Source organism: Medicago truncatula, chromosome 7, assembly GCF_003473485.1.
Source record: "Medicago truncatula cultivar Jemalong A17 chromosome 7, MtrunA17r5.0-ANR, whole genome shotgun sequence".
NCBI lineage: Eukaryota > Viridiplantae > Streptophyta > Magnoliopsida > Fabales > Fabaceae > Medicago > Medicago truncatula.
This window is the reverse complement of record NC_053048.1, coordinates 3,594,894-3,608,712: the sequence shown is the minus strand read 5'-3', so window position 1 is coordinate 3,608,712 and position 13,819 is coordinate 3,594,894. Positions and strand designations below refer to the sequence as shown.

At 30.8% G+C, this 13,819-nt stretch overlaps 3 protein-coding genes across 10 annotated transcripts in view; all 3 read left to right on the top strand.

The window, feature by feature from the left end:
• Positions 1 to 1,017: 1,017 nt before the first annotated feature.
• LOC11417842 (isoliquiritigenin 2'-O-methyltransferase) lies at positions 1,018 to 4,884 on the top strand. Its single transcript, XM_003621289.3, has 4 exons — positions 1,018 to 1,522; positions 3,826 to 4,139; positions 4,231 to 4,295; positions 4,398 to 4,884. Exons 1-4 carry the CDS (start codon positions 1,020 to 1,022, stop codon positions 4,692 to 4,694), a joined length of 1,179 nt encoding a protein of 392 aa, XP_003621337.2. The 5' UTR covers positions 1,018 to 1,019; the 3' UTR covers positions 4,695 to 4,884.
• A 706-nt stretch (positions 4,885 to 5,590) lies between these two features.
• LOC11418426 (probable lipoxygenase 8, chloroplastic) lies at positions 5,591 to 8,598 on the top strand. 7 transcript variants are annotated; one of them, XM_039827236.1, is made up of 8 exons: positions 5,591 to 5,895; positions 6,027 to 6,066; positions 6,107 to 6,239; positions 6,540 to 6,602; positions 7,006 to 7,133; positions 7,751 to 7,828; positions 7,915 to 8,181; positions 8,314 to 8,598. In XM_039827236.1, exons 4-8 carry the CDS (start codon positions 6,567 to 6,569, stop codon positions 8,396 to 8,398), a joined length of 594 nt encoding a protein of 197 aa, XP_039683170.1. In that variant the 5' UTR covers positions 5,591 to 5,895; positions 6,027 to 6,066; positions 6,107 to 6,239; positions 6,540 to 6,566; the 3' UTR covers positions 8,399 to 8,598. The 7 variants fall into 7 exon arrangements, 6 of the variants coding, with proteins under 6 accessions (XP_039683170.1, XP_039683169.1, XP_039683168.1 ...); XM_024770535.2 differs by adding an exon at positions 6,761 to 6,859 and having other exon boundaries at positions 5,599 to 6,066; XM_024770534.2 differs by adding an exon at positions 6,761 to 6,859 and having other exon boundaries at positions 5,603 to 6,066; positions 7,016 to 7,133.
• Positions 8,599 to 11,769: 3,171 nt separating this feature from the next.
• The window catches only part of LOC11408536 (isoliquiritigenin 2'-O-methyltransferase), a 64,724-nt gene continuing 62,674 nt past the window's right edge, over positions 11,770 to 13,819 (top strand). Inside the window, exons 1-3 of one of the 2 annotated variants that reach the window (XM_003621286.4) lie at positions 11,774 to 12,275; positions 13,357 to 13,670; positions 13,743 to 13,807. In XM_003621286.4, the coding sequence (XP_003621334.1) occupies positions 11,842 to 12,275; positions 13,357 to 13,670; positions 13,743 to 13,807 (813 nt within the window). In that variant the 5' untranslated portion in view covers positions 11,774 to 11,841. Of the gene's footprint in view, positions 12,276 to 13,356; positions 13,671 to 13,742; positions 13,808 to 13,819 lie in introns of both variants that reach the window. The other variant, XM_024769475.2, reaches the window with a different exon arrangement.

Sequence of the window (13,819 nt, the reverse complement as noted above, 5' to 3'; positions counted from 1 at the left end):
AATTTTGTTTTTTTTTAATGAAATTGTGCATAAACGTGTAGAATATTGTAAACATCAATCCCAAAAAAATTAGAAATTTTTAGCGAAACATAAATTAAATATGAATTTTTAGTCGTAAAAAAATATGAATTCTACATATGAGTTTACTTTAAAGAAGAGATGAAAAGTGATGATGAAAAACACTGGATGACTAAAAGTTGAATAAATTTTTTAGAGGGACTAAAATGAAAAGTTAACATATTTATAGGTACTAAAAATATATTTAACCTTAAAAGAATTCACAGTTTTATAGCATAAGACATAAAAAATACACTTGACACTATTTAAATTCACTTATGATTTTGCAAATGTTACATTAATTACAATGAAGTGCAACGAAAGAAAGAAATCACCGAGGACCAATAATAAAAGAATTAATAGTTAAAAGACTAATTTTTTTATGCAAAAAAAAAAATTAAGTGTTAAACACATCATTTTCTTAATTTATTTGTAAATTTTAGTTAAAGTCTCCCTTAAAAAAATGAATAATTTTAAACTTAGAAATGAAGTAATTTTTTGGATACCTAATGGTTGGGGTCTCAACCAAAGATCTCCCTTTTGGGTCCCATGTATCTTTAATATTAAAAAATTAAAATATAATAATATAAAGTTATTAATAAAATATTAGCGAATCTTGTTTAAAAAATTTGTACAACATGCATCATTTAAGAAAAATAAATATATATTAGATAATTTTATTAAAAAATTATAAATAAATAATGTATAAACCATTCAAAGATTCAAAAATTAGTTTCTCCTTCTCCATTATGAATGCTAGTATAGTATTATATAATATCTAAGTACACAGGTCCCCTAAAAATAAATAAATTTATGTAACGGTCAGAGTATCCCTAAGAAAAAGATACGGGTCAGAGTAAAACCCCGCCAACTGAAACAGTGACACACAAGTAGCAATCAAATCTTTACTCAAAAAAAAAAAAAAAGTTGCAATCAAATCTGGCTATAAAAAACCACTCTTGATGAAAGCAAACACACACCATCAAAGCATCATAAAAACTAGGCAAAATAAAAAAGAAAAAAAACAAACAAACATGTCCTATACCAATGAGAAAGAGAATCATGTGGTTGAATGTCACACCCCACAAATAGATGACAATGATACACTCTCTGCTATGGTACTTGGTGCAAATATGGTGTTTCCTGCAGTTCTTAACGCTGCAATTGAACTCAATTTATTTGACATCATAGCTAATGAAAGTAATGGTGGATTCATGTCATCCTTTGAAATTGCTTCAAAGCTACCAACACAACATTCTGATTTACCGAATAGGCTCGATCGCATGTTTCGATTGCTTGCAAGCTACTCTCTTCTGTCTATTTCTACTCGGACCAATGATGATGGTAGCATAGTGAGAGTTTATGGGATCACACCATCTGGTAAATATTTTGTCAAGTATGAAAATGATGGCTATTTGGGGTCAATGACTTCATATTTGTGTCACCCTGCTTTCTTAGGGGTGTGGTAAGTGTTTTTCCTTTATTAAAATGGTTATTTTGTTTTCTCTTTGACTTAATTAATATGGTTATTTCAAAATATATACTCCGTGTCCATTGCAGTATACAAAAGTGTATTTTTTTGGTGTTAAAAATATTTGTAAATTATAAAAAATAAATTAAATTATAAATATTTTCAGCTTAATTTGCAATACATTAAAAGTTGAAATGTGAATTACATTTGCAAATGAATTTTCTAAGTCAACTGTTGACTTGGCTCGTTTGAGAAAACCTATGGATCACCAGTTTATTTTGGTTCTCGTTGGTTTAACCTTGTTTGCAATTGTTCAATAACATAATCGATCCAATAAATAGACTGAACCGGTTCGTCCTCCAATTTTCAGTCGGATCGATTTGACCGGGAGCTAATACAACGGCTGTGTCTAATATGGATTTTTTAAAAATGGTATAAGGGTTGTCTTGCAAATGATGCTTTTTTTTCTTTCTTTTTCATTCAACTTTGTTAGAAAGTGTTTATATAACCCTTTAACATTAAGATAATATGAGATATATTTCCATAAAGGAAAAAGCTACTCCTTAGCATAAGGTTTGCATAGAAGAGCACAACAAAGTATTATGAGGAAACAAATAAAACGACAGTCAACCTATACACAAATAAGTTAGAGGTTGTTGCCACCACATATGGTAACCAAAAGAAAAATAGACACTGTTAGCTTTCGGCCAACCTAATGAACAATATTTTACTTTTTCCACTAGATGAGTAATAGATTTAGCTTTATTAGAGAAGTTTGGGGTTCATTTCATTCCATACCACGAGCTCTTAAAAAAAGCATTGATGTGAAATGTATAAACAAGTGTTTATGACATCAAATATAATTACTTACATAATTTTTCTTCTTCTTATTGTTTCCTAATTTTATAGATAAATATTTCATCAACAACAATATAAATCAATTAATTGATCGATATTGTTTCAAACAAAGACTAAATAATACAAACAAACATCCTAAATGAGTGAATTTGGACTTAAGAACTTAACAATAAACGTCTATTTAAACACTTTTTAACCGAGTTTAATGAAAAATGACAATATTGAATATATTTTATGACTTAAATGACTATGTGCACAATGTTACTAACATAAAGGACTAATTTTAAACCAAAACAATTAAAAGGACTAATCTAACACAAGTGTTAAACTTTTTATTTATTTATTTAGGGAAGGAGTTAAACTTAAAAGACCACATAATGTATTTAGGGTGTGTTTGGTAAAAAGAAGCTATAAGTTAGCTGGTAGCTGATGACTGATGGCTGATAGCTTATAGCTGAAAAGTTAGCTTATTAAAATAAAAAGTGTTTGGTAAAATTAGTTGTTCAAGTGGCTGATAAATATAAAATGACGTAAAAGGACAATTTTTTTTTTTTTTTTTTATAAATCATATATACAATTTTTATTAATTATTGTATTTCTTTTTAAATGTTTAAATTTATTTCAAAATATTTTCATCTCCCAAATGATAAATGTATTTATGAATTCAATTGACATTTTTTATTTAACAAAACTTTCTTTTAATGAATTTTACTCAACTAAACTTTCTTCACTCTTTATTGTAAATTTTATATAAAATTATTTATTATTGAATTAAGAGTATGTAAAAAAGAAAGTGAACAAGAAAATTTGAAAAAGATTGTGGGTAGTTTTTTTTTAAACCTGGGCAATTGAATAAGAATGTGGTAGGTTTTTTAATTAAAATTAAATTAAACTATATTAATAAAAGGTTAAAATTGGAAGAAAATATAAAAAGCTACCAGCTATAAGCTCAAAAGCTACTTGAAATAGCTTTTCAAAAAATGCTATAAGCTCATGAGAAAAGCTTGTTACCAAACACATCACGTTTTCATCCAACAAACTTATAAACTAATCCAAAAAACTATAAATTAACTTTTTTGTATTACCAAACACAGCCTTAACCTACAATATGAGTTTAAGAGACTAACAATATTGTTAGTGTAAATTAGTTTTATGCTAACCTTCAATGGGAGCTTTCCAATTTTTCATGTCATACCACTAATATAAAAATGCATTGGCAAGTGAAGTATTTTGATAAATGGAAATTATTCTTTTTGATTTGTACGTCAATAAAAAATCAGTTTACTCTAGTTGTGAATAACCAATTATAAGTTCATAAAGTGTAAGGCTAAAGTAAAATTTAATATTGATGTATTGGTTCTCCAATATGTATCAATGTATGTATCATTACTTGCTAATATAGCTTGTTTCTACATACAAAAATTGTTTTCCCAATATAGGTTGAATTTCAAGGATGCAGTTATGGATCCACAGATTGACCTATTCAAGAAAGTTCATGGAATATCTATCTTTGAGTACTTTAAGAAAGATCCACAAATAAACCACATATTTAACAAATCAATGACTGATACATGTACACTCCACATGAAAACAATCCTTGAAATATACAAAGGATATGAGGATATATCAACCCTAATTGATGTAGGAGGTGGAAATGGACAAAGTCTCAAAGCCATTATATCCAAATATCCATCAATAAAGGCAATCAACTTTGACCTCCCACAAGTGATTGAAAATGCACCACCCTATCATGGTAATCGTTTGATAGCATCTTAAATTTTGTATTTAGTAACCACTTTCTCAAGATTATTTAATATTGAAAAATTGTCAAATTCTTTTTTTAGGGATCGAGTATTTTGGAGGAAATATGTTTGAATCTGTTCCACAAGGAGATGCTATAATGCTTAAGGTTGGTATACATACATGATATACACATTTATTATTTAATTAATTATTTCTGGCTAATATCATATTGATTCTAATTTTGTACTTATGGGTTATATTTTTGTAGCTTGTGTGCCATAATTGGCCAGATGAAAAATGCTTAGAAATTTTAAGGAATTGTCACAAAGCTTTGCCTCTAAATGGTAAGGTTATTATTGTGGAGTTCTTACCACCAGAAGATCTAGGATCAGAGAATGCATCTAAGATGGTTTCAACTGTTGACAACATCATGTTTATCACAGCTGGTGGTAAGGAAAGAACTCCAAAAGAATATGAGAGTTTAGGTAAACAATGTGGATTTTCTAAACTTCAAGTTGTTTGTCGTGCTTTCTCCATCCTTGGAGTGATGGAACTCTACAAATAACCAAGTCACATCTAGGATCAATAAGTCACACATCGTTTGTAATATATCATATAAATGTGGCATGTACTTTATATTTTCTAGATTTCAAATTGTTTGTTGCACTTTATTTTATTATTACCATAGTGTTCTACTCAAAAAAATAATGTCATGGAGTTTTACAAATAAGTGAATCGCTTTAATTGATCGTTAATTGAGAATATGACGTGCAGTTTTTTTTGTTTTTGTTTAGGAAGAGACGTGTAGTTTTCTTTATGATTTTTGTTACTCACACATTATCCGCGACCGCGAGTGATTTTGAAAAGAATAGAATTATCTTCAATTTATTGGAAGATCGAAGGCTAACTACATGATGAATAACATAAGGAAATTTTTTGGAACACAACGTTGGGCGCCTTGAAAAGCAAACCAAGCGTTGGTTCTCTATGACTGGGCGCCCCTAACAGCATCGTTTCGGGTGTTAGGCACCTGTACGAGCATCAAGTGCGATTCTAGGTTGCGAGAAACTTCTGTTTTATGCGTTTTCATAATGTTTTTGGATTCCAATGGTTGTAACTCTTCATAAACTTGATTGAAATGTATTGTTTCATTGTTATTACAAAACTGTAAGTGAACCAATACATTTCTTGAATCAAAAGTTATGAATTCAAAAGAATGCAACTCTTGGTGAAAGAGTTCTTTCTCACATTCGAAGTAGTATATCATGTGTTATAAATACACGATCTATAACCATAAAAAAGTACATCGAATTTATAAATCCCATTGATATCACACTTGTGTCTAACTCTAATTCTCATAAATGGATGGTAAGTATAAATGGAGGGAATATGAACTCACTAGGGTTACATATTCATAATGTAAACTAGTCTACATCCCAAAAAAGGTTTTTTAATACTATTTAATTAGTTTAACTTTTATAGATTTATAGAACTTTGTTTTTCATTTCAGATATCTCTCTCATAGAATCACTTTTCTAAGGGCTTTATCCCAAAATAGTTTAGTCAAAATTGCTTAATCAAAATCTCTTCATGACATCTCCTCATCAGTTTCATTTCAATCACTCTCACATCTTCATCACAATCGCTCCTCTTCGCAATCCCTTCATCGAAATTGTTCTGGTTAACTTCTTCATCGCAATCTCATTCTGTTCCAATCGCTGAGTAAGATTTTGGATTTTTTGGGTTAATTCTTCTGATTTGATGAGGTAATTTTTGATGTTTAAGTTAAGGTGATGTGATAATAAATCCAATTTATAACTTGATATTTCTAGGTTTATTTGATTTGATTTGATTTTAAGTTGATTATTAACTTTGGTTAAGAAATTTACTTTTCTAGGTTAAGTTGATTCTGATTTGATGCAGTTGACATTTTCTAAGTTAAGTTGATTCTGATTTGATGTAATTGACATTTTCTAGGTTAAGTTGATTCTGATTTTTGATGTAATTGAGATTTTATCGAATTCGGTAACCACCGCCATCAGAGCATCAAGAATGCAGCGGCATTGAACTTCCAATTGCAGTTGAAGCTTGTTCATTATTCTTTAGCAAGGTATTATTGTGCTGCCTATCAGGTGTTTGATAATTTGACTCAATGAAATTTGACTGTGTTTTGCAATTGTGTGCTTATTTAGGAAAGAGGACTGGTTGGTAGAAGTAGAACTTTTTGTAAAAACATATGCTTATTTACTTATTTATAGATTTCTCAATTGGGATTATGATGCCTAAGGAAGCTATTTGTTCCTAAATTATGTTTTGCCTTTTGAGACTATTGTGTTTTGTTGTTTACCATTTAATCTACCATATTTGGTGGCTTAATCTTTGTTTTTGAATTATTTGGTTCTGTTTGCAGATCTGCCAATGACTTCAAGCGTGATTGATGGCTTGCACCAAGATGGGAACAGTGGCATCTGAGGTATAAACTTCCACTTTGATTGGTTTTAAAATGATTCCTTTTACTATGTGCATGGTCCAATGCTCATCTTTCTTTCCAAGTTTTTTACAAATATTGCAAATGTTAATGTTCCATTGTCATGAAGTGATTGATAAAACAGTTCAATTTCAATCTCACAGTCTTGGTGTCGCTAAGCCAGTGAAATGAGATACTGCATTCTTTGTGAATCAATGCTTGTCTGAGTCCTTTCTGCCAGGGACTTGTTTTGTAGCCTAGAGGTACCATTCTTCCCTTCCTTAGACTACAACTGTCATGACAATTTTCTCTCCCTCCCTTAGTTCATTAATTTTTACATGCTGTTTTTCTTGAGTTTTCCTATGCTTTAGTTTAATATATTGCTATTACTTACTAATATGTCTGCTAGTTTTTTGCAGGATTCAGAAAAAGAGGTACAAGTCATCTATTTGGTGAAAGTATATGTGATTTTGGCATGTCCTGTGTTGGGAAGATATATCAAAAGATGTTTCCCTATTCCTACCATCAAAGTTACTTGTGAGTATTATATTTGATCCACTCTGTCACATGAATAATTATTAATGAGTTTATTCTATTTATCAACTTGAGTCTATTACAAGAAAATAGCTTGCTTGACACTTCACAGTAGCATAGATCATTGTAAGTTCTAATTATTTAGGGGACACATGATTTCGCTAAAGAACAAATGACTATTAGAAAGAAAGCATTTTCAGTAATGGTAGAAGTTTTTGAGAGGCATGGCACCACAACCTTGGATACACCGGTCTTTGAATTGAGAGAAGCTCTCATAGGAAAATATGGAGAAATCTCAAAGTTGGTTTATGATATTGCTGATAAGGTTTTATCGGTTATTCACTTCTTAACTACTTAAGTTGTTTTAAGAATATTTGGGAGAAATATTTTTTTACAGCATTCAAATAAATGAAATTTTTTAACATTTTTTTCTCTATAAGTGAAACAAGTTGTTCATGAATCTAGATTTCTGCTTTTTAAGCCAGACCGCCATTAAGGATTTTTTGCACCAAATCCATAGATAAAGTTAAATTTCACCTCATGCTAACTGGTAATCAACTTGTTTAACAGGGTGGGGAGCTCTGTTCTTGGAGGTCTGACTTGACAGTTCCATTTTCTAGATTTGCAGATATGGATGGTAAAACTCTTGTTCCACTTATAATGATCTATGCTGGTTACCATGAACTTATAAGCCACTGGTGAGTAGATTCATATTATTTTTTACCATGAGTCTAGTGAGTATATGAAGTAGTTCTAACTTTGTACATGTTGCTGATTTTTATAGGTTGAGGACTCACTGTGTTGTAGAACCATTTGTGATTGCAACAAATAGGCAACTTAGCACCATGCATCCAATCTACAAGTTACTGCATCCACATCTCAGATATACCTTGCAGATAAACGCACTTGGACGCGAGATTCTTATTAGTTCATATGGAGTCATTGAAAGCACATTCTTTACTAAAAAGTATTCAATGGAATTAAGTTCTGTGGCTTATGATAAGCTTTGGCAATTTGATTTGCAGGGACTACCAAATGATCTTCTCCATAGGTAAAGTCTATACATATCATATATACTAGGAAAAAATAAAACTCGTCACTAATTATAGACGGATTTAACATTTTCCTCCCTAAATTTCTGTCACTATATCAAATTTTCTGATGCAAATTGTTATTCTTTTAGAGGAATGGCTGTGGAAGATCCTAGTGCACAACATGGACTAAAGCTAGCAATTGAAGTATATCTTCCCAACATATTGTTAGTTTAGCTTGTTAAGTTCATGTACATTTATACTTTTTTGCTTTCTTTTTAATGAGCCGGGCCCATCTGTCTTTCTTCTGACCGTATTATTTACTTTTGGTGCTTTTAACTACAGTGTGTCTATATTAGGAATTGGTTTCAATTTGTGTATAGTGATCTTAATATTAATAAGAATTTGAGATTGAATTAATTGTTGTGTTTTACTTATTGATCTACCCAGACTTCACTATTCAGTAACATTTATGCAACAGAATTATCAGCAATTCCAATTAAAACTGTTAGCTACAGATTGGCTACCAATTAGCTTCAAATTAGTAACATTTATGTAACAGAACTTCTGCAATTGCAACCTAAACTGTTAGCTATAGATTGACTACAAATTTGCTACTAATTAGCTACTAAATGAGTAACAATTTTTAAGTGTTGCAAGTTTTACTCTCAAATGTTACTAAAATCATTTAGTAACACCGGGCTTTACCTAACATTTGTCAAATGTTACAAGATCTAAATAGTAACAATTGTTTTTGATTTAGTTACAATTTTAAAGTGTTACTAATGTAGTAGTGGGTGAGTGTAAGCTAAGTCTCAATCTCTCCTAGTTTAATAGAAATGAAATGGTGCAGCCAAAGGGTATAAAGACATCGCAAAAAGTGTTAGAAGGAAGGATGGATATTGTAAAAGGTCTAATTGTTCCCTTTATATTATTGTCAACAACTTAATTGTTTATTAGTAAAGGAAAAATTAAAAATGATTAAACCGATCTTACACACACAACAATTATTGATGTGCCCTTCCCCTTACAAAAAAATTTATTGATGTCCTTACTCCACATGTTGTGTCCAAGTATTTATGTAAACATTTTAGTTCAAATATTTTTTTAGATGATTTGTGTTCTAATATTATTTAATTTTTTTTAACAATGAATACACATAAAAAAAAATTAATTACTACTGACATGAATGATTTGACATTTCATTTGCACAAATTTTGATAAGGACATAAATTTAAAATTATAGGGTCTATATTCAACATCCATTATATATATTTATAAAAAATAGGGAAGAAATTGAAAATTTTTAAATTTTTAAATTTTGAAAAAAATAAATAAAAGGAATCCGCAGAAAAGACAATATGAACGTCCGCAGGAAAAACAGCATATATACCTGTGGAATTTCCAAGTAAGAGTATCGCAAGTTTTGAACTGCAGGAAAATTACCCGTTTCCTGCGGATTGTTCTATGGTAACAGTATCTGCAGGAAAATTACCCGTTTCCTGCGGAGTTTCCTACGGTAATAGTATCTGTAGGAAATTTCGATCAAGTAAATGAAATTAAATGGCAGCAAAATTCTCGGTAATTCCTGCGGAACAATTTCCGCTGAAAAATACCAGCAAAAACGTTAGTTTCTAGCAGTGACCTTAGAAGTGTGAATATTGACCAAAATAGTTTTCAGAATTTGGAACTTTTGCATATTACAAGAGGAGTCGGCATTAGAATGGTTCCTTATCAAAGAAACACTTAAAACAATAATGTAGTAGCCGAACTCCAGTGAACATGTTTACCATCAAACCTAATTTTATTCCTGCAATGACAATAACATTAATGATGTTGATCAACATCTAGAATCACCAGCTTGCATTTGTTGGACCAACCTCTATTACAGATGTTAAGGCTTTGTTTGAGTTTAGAGTGGAGGGGAGCGAAAAGCTTTGAGGAGAGAGAAATATATGGGAAAAATTGCGAAATATTTCACAATTTTTAAAAGAGTATTTATTTAAAGAGTGATAAATTAATATTTATAATTGATATATTTTTAATTTTAAGAATATTATAACATATATTAAATTTAAAGAATTCATATAAATAATCTCATGCTCCAGAAAAATGGACACTCAAGTTGCCTAAAAAGGATGATAATGGAAGTGGGATCAATATGAAGCCGAATGATTTGACCGAACCAAATCCATAGTTTCCTTTCAAAAGGACACTCAAGAAAAATGTGATTATTAGAATCAACAATACCAAAGCAATTGATATTTTCATTGAGAACTAGGACCCATAAGGATGACAATTAAACCCACCTAATGAGTACCCGCAAAAAATATTCACAATGGATAGGGTAAAACTCCGCTTTTATGAGTCTGGGCACGAGTACGAGTAACACCCAAAAAATTAAATGGGTATGGGCACGGGTAAGGGTACTATACTGCCCAGACCCGCAACCCCGCATATACATATTTATATAATATCATAAATTATTTATTTATTTTTTATGTATAATTTATTTATTTTTATTTATTTAGCTATTTCAGCCTAAACCTAAACTTAAACCAAACAACTACTTAATACACTAACAACTCCATCATGCCAGTTTTAAGGATATTTTGGATGTTTTCTATTTGACTAAATACCACGATTCATATTATTTTATGAGTTAATTTTAAAAAATTGGGATCGTAGTTTTATTTCATTTGTGATGTTTTTTATTTTATTTTTATTTTTCATAGTTAAAGTGCGGGTAATGGATGCGGGTATGGACATTGAGATACCCATATGATATGGGGAAGGGGACTAAAGTTGTTGTCCACGAGGGTACCAGCATAGATACGGGTATTTTTTTATAAATACGGGTATGGAGACGGACACTGTAGTACCTTATCCATTGGGTAACCATTGCCAACCCTACGCTGCATATTGCTATATGCTAGATCAAAGAACCCCATTAAATACTAATAGATGAGTGAACCGCTAGAGAGATAAATGTCACTATTGCGTCAGTGTTGATAGACTAATAGATGAGTGAAATATCTAAAGAGAAAAATGCTACCATCAATTCGATGGCCGTATAGTGAAAATCATTGTAGACACCTGCTCTTAAGATGTGGTAGTGTTAAGAATTCCACGTCAAGTAATTAAGTGTTCACTATGATACTTTATCCACACGAACTCTCCCACCTAATAAACCAGTCTTTTGGTTACACTCTCTTCCTAGTTTAATTCCTAACATTCCCACAAAACACTACTTACATGATCTAACCTTGATAAGCTCAAACTAGCCGTAGAATCAACAGCTTAAACCGAGAACACGTTGAAATAGAAAATCAGCCGTGTATTTAAACCTAAAATAAAATTAAAAAAAAGTACTAAACGAATAAGATTTATGACATAACATTCATGATTAAGTTTTCAACAACAAAAATGCATGTATATAGTAAAAAGGAAAAAATATAATATAAGCTAAAAGATAGTTTATATTATATATTTAAGTAACGGGTCAAGAGTAATAGAATTGTTAAAGAATTAAAAAACCCTACCAAATGAAATTGTGACACACAAGCACCAAAATCAAATCAAATTTGGCTATAAAAAACAACACTTGATGAAAGCAAACACGCACCATCAAAGCATCATAAAAACTAGGCAAAAAAAAAAAAGAAAAAAAACAAACAAACATGTCCTATACCAATGAGAAAGAGAATCATGTGGTTGAATCTCACACCCCACAAATAGATGACAATGATACACTCTCTGCTATGGTACTTGGTGCAAATATGGTGTTTCCTGCAGTTCTTAACGCTGCAATTGAACTCCATTTATTTGATATCATTGCTAAGGAAAGTAATGGTGGATTCATGTCATCCTTTGAAATTGCTTCAAAGCTACCAACACAGCATTCTGATTTACCGAATAGGCTTGATCGCATGTTTCGATTGCTTGCAAGCTACTCTCTTCTGTCTGTTTCTTCTCGGACCAATGATGATGGTAGCATAGTGAGAGTTTATGGGATCACACCATCTGGTAAATATTTTGTCAAGTATGAAAATGGTGATAGTTATTTGGGCTCATTCACATCATTTTTGTCTCACCCTGCTTTGTCAATGGTGTGGTAAGTATTTCTAAAACTTGATTGATGTAGTCAATTTACAACAAATAGAGTAGTTAATAAGCTAATGTATGAAAACATAATTCCTCAAAACCAAAAGAAAAAAAAAAAAAAAAAAAAAAAAAAAAGCACATGTAAGAATTGAAATTTATCAATCTTCTGACCTTGAACTATTATTTTTGTGAGAAATATTTACTTATTAATTTATTAAATACCGTCAAAATAAATCTCTTAGAAAGAGTGGTTGAGTCTAACAAAACCCCACAAAACAAATTTGTGATGTGAAAATTGCCCATAATTATAAACGCATGTTCATGTCATCTAATGTTTGATGTGGGACTCTTTAATACATTTCCTCATGACCATCGGGCTTGGTTGGTGGAATAAATGGTGGGTGACCCGATATCGAAAACCTGATAAAAATTGTCCTTCTCCCTTTTGTTTTTGCTCATTCAAGTGCATGTGTGAGTTAATTCACACTGAAAAATGCCCTGCGTAAATCACGTTGAAAAAAAGCCGATCATGGGAATGAACAATTTTGAAAGGGAGAGGGAGAAGCGCAATTTTCAAACCTGATAACAAGTGGCCCAACGAATCTTGGAGAGGCCCCGATACCTCCTTAGAAATCGTGACTGGACCTAACACAATCCCAAAAAACCAACTTTTGAAATCAGAATTGTCCTTACTTATAAACACATGTTCAAACCAGCTTATGTTAATGCGGGACTCTTTAACAAAATCATTACAATTGAGTGTCAAATAATTTGTGACCTATTATATGAAATTTTTAATTTTGATATGCTTTATAAAAGTTTTGAATTCAACAGACAGGTTGGGTTATTTTGTATATATCTCACCTAATATTATTAAATATTGTAATTGAGCCTCTAAGTTTGAATATGGGTGATTTGATCCCATAATTAAATATACGCACAAGTTTATCAACTCTATAATTTAATATACGCACAAGTTTATCACCTCTTTAATTTAGTTTAGCATGACAACATAACCTTCTTTTAAAGAAAAAAATATTACTTGCTAATAGCTTGTTGATATATGTAAAAGGTATTTTTATAATGTGTAGGTTGAATTTTAAGGAAGCAATTATTGATCCAGAGGGTGACCTGTTCAAAAAAGTTCATGGAATAACAATGTTTGAATACTTTAAGAAAGATCCACAGATAAATGAAATATTTAACAAATCAATGACGGATACATGCACAACTCACATGAAAAGAATCCTTGAAATATACCAAGGATTTGAGGGAATATCAACACTGGTTGATGTAGGTGGTGGAACAGGGCAAAGTCTCAAAATGATTATCTCTAAATACCCATCAATAAAGGCAATCAATTTTGACCTTCCACAAGTAATTGAAAATACACCACCTTTTCCAGGTAATCCAATTCTCATGTAATAATTTATTTTTGTATATATAATAACCAATTTAATTTCCAAATTTCATTTAGGCATTGAATATGTTGGAGGAAATATGTTTGAAAGTGTTCCACAAGGAGATGTCATAATGATTAAGGTATATGTGTAT

What these genes read in the sequence shown, in the direction of transcription:
- LOC11417842 (XM_003621289.3), top strand. Translation starts at nt 1,020, where the DNA reads ATGAAAGCAAACACACACCATCAAAGCATCATAAAAACTAGGCAAAAT. An exon ending in AAATGCACCACCCTATCATG is followed by an intron (nt 4,140 to 4,230) that starts GTAATCGTTTGA and finishes TTCTTTTTTTAG; the next exon opens with GGATCGAGTATTTTGGAGGA. An exon ending in GAGATGCTATAATGCTTAAG is followed by an intron (nt 4,296 to 4,397) that starts GTTGGTATACAT and finishes ATATTTTTGTAG; the next exon opens with CTTGTGTGCCATAATTGGCC.
- LOC11418426 (XM_039827235.1), top strand. Translation starts at nt 6,567, where the DNA reads ATGGCTTGCACCAAGATGGGAACAGTGGCATCTGAG. An exon ending in TGGGAACAGTGGCATCTGAG is followed by an intron (nt 6,603 to 7,005) that starts GTATAAACTTCC and finishes TATGTCTGCTAG; the next exon opens with TTTTTTGCAGGATTCAGAAA. An exon ending in CCAAATGATCTTCTCCATAG is followed by an intron (nt 8,182 to 8,313) that starts GTAAAGTCTATA and finishes TTATTCTTTTAG; the next exon opens with AGGAATGGCTGTGGAAGATC.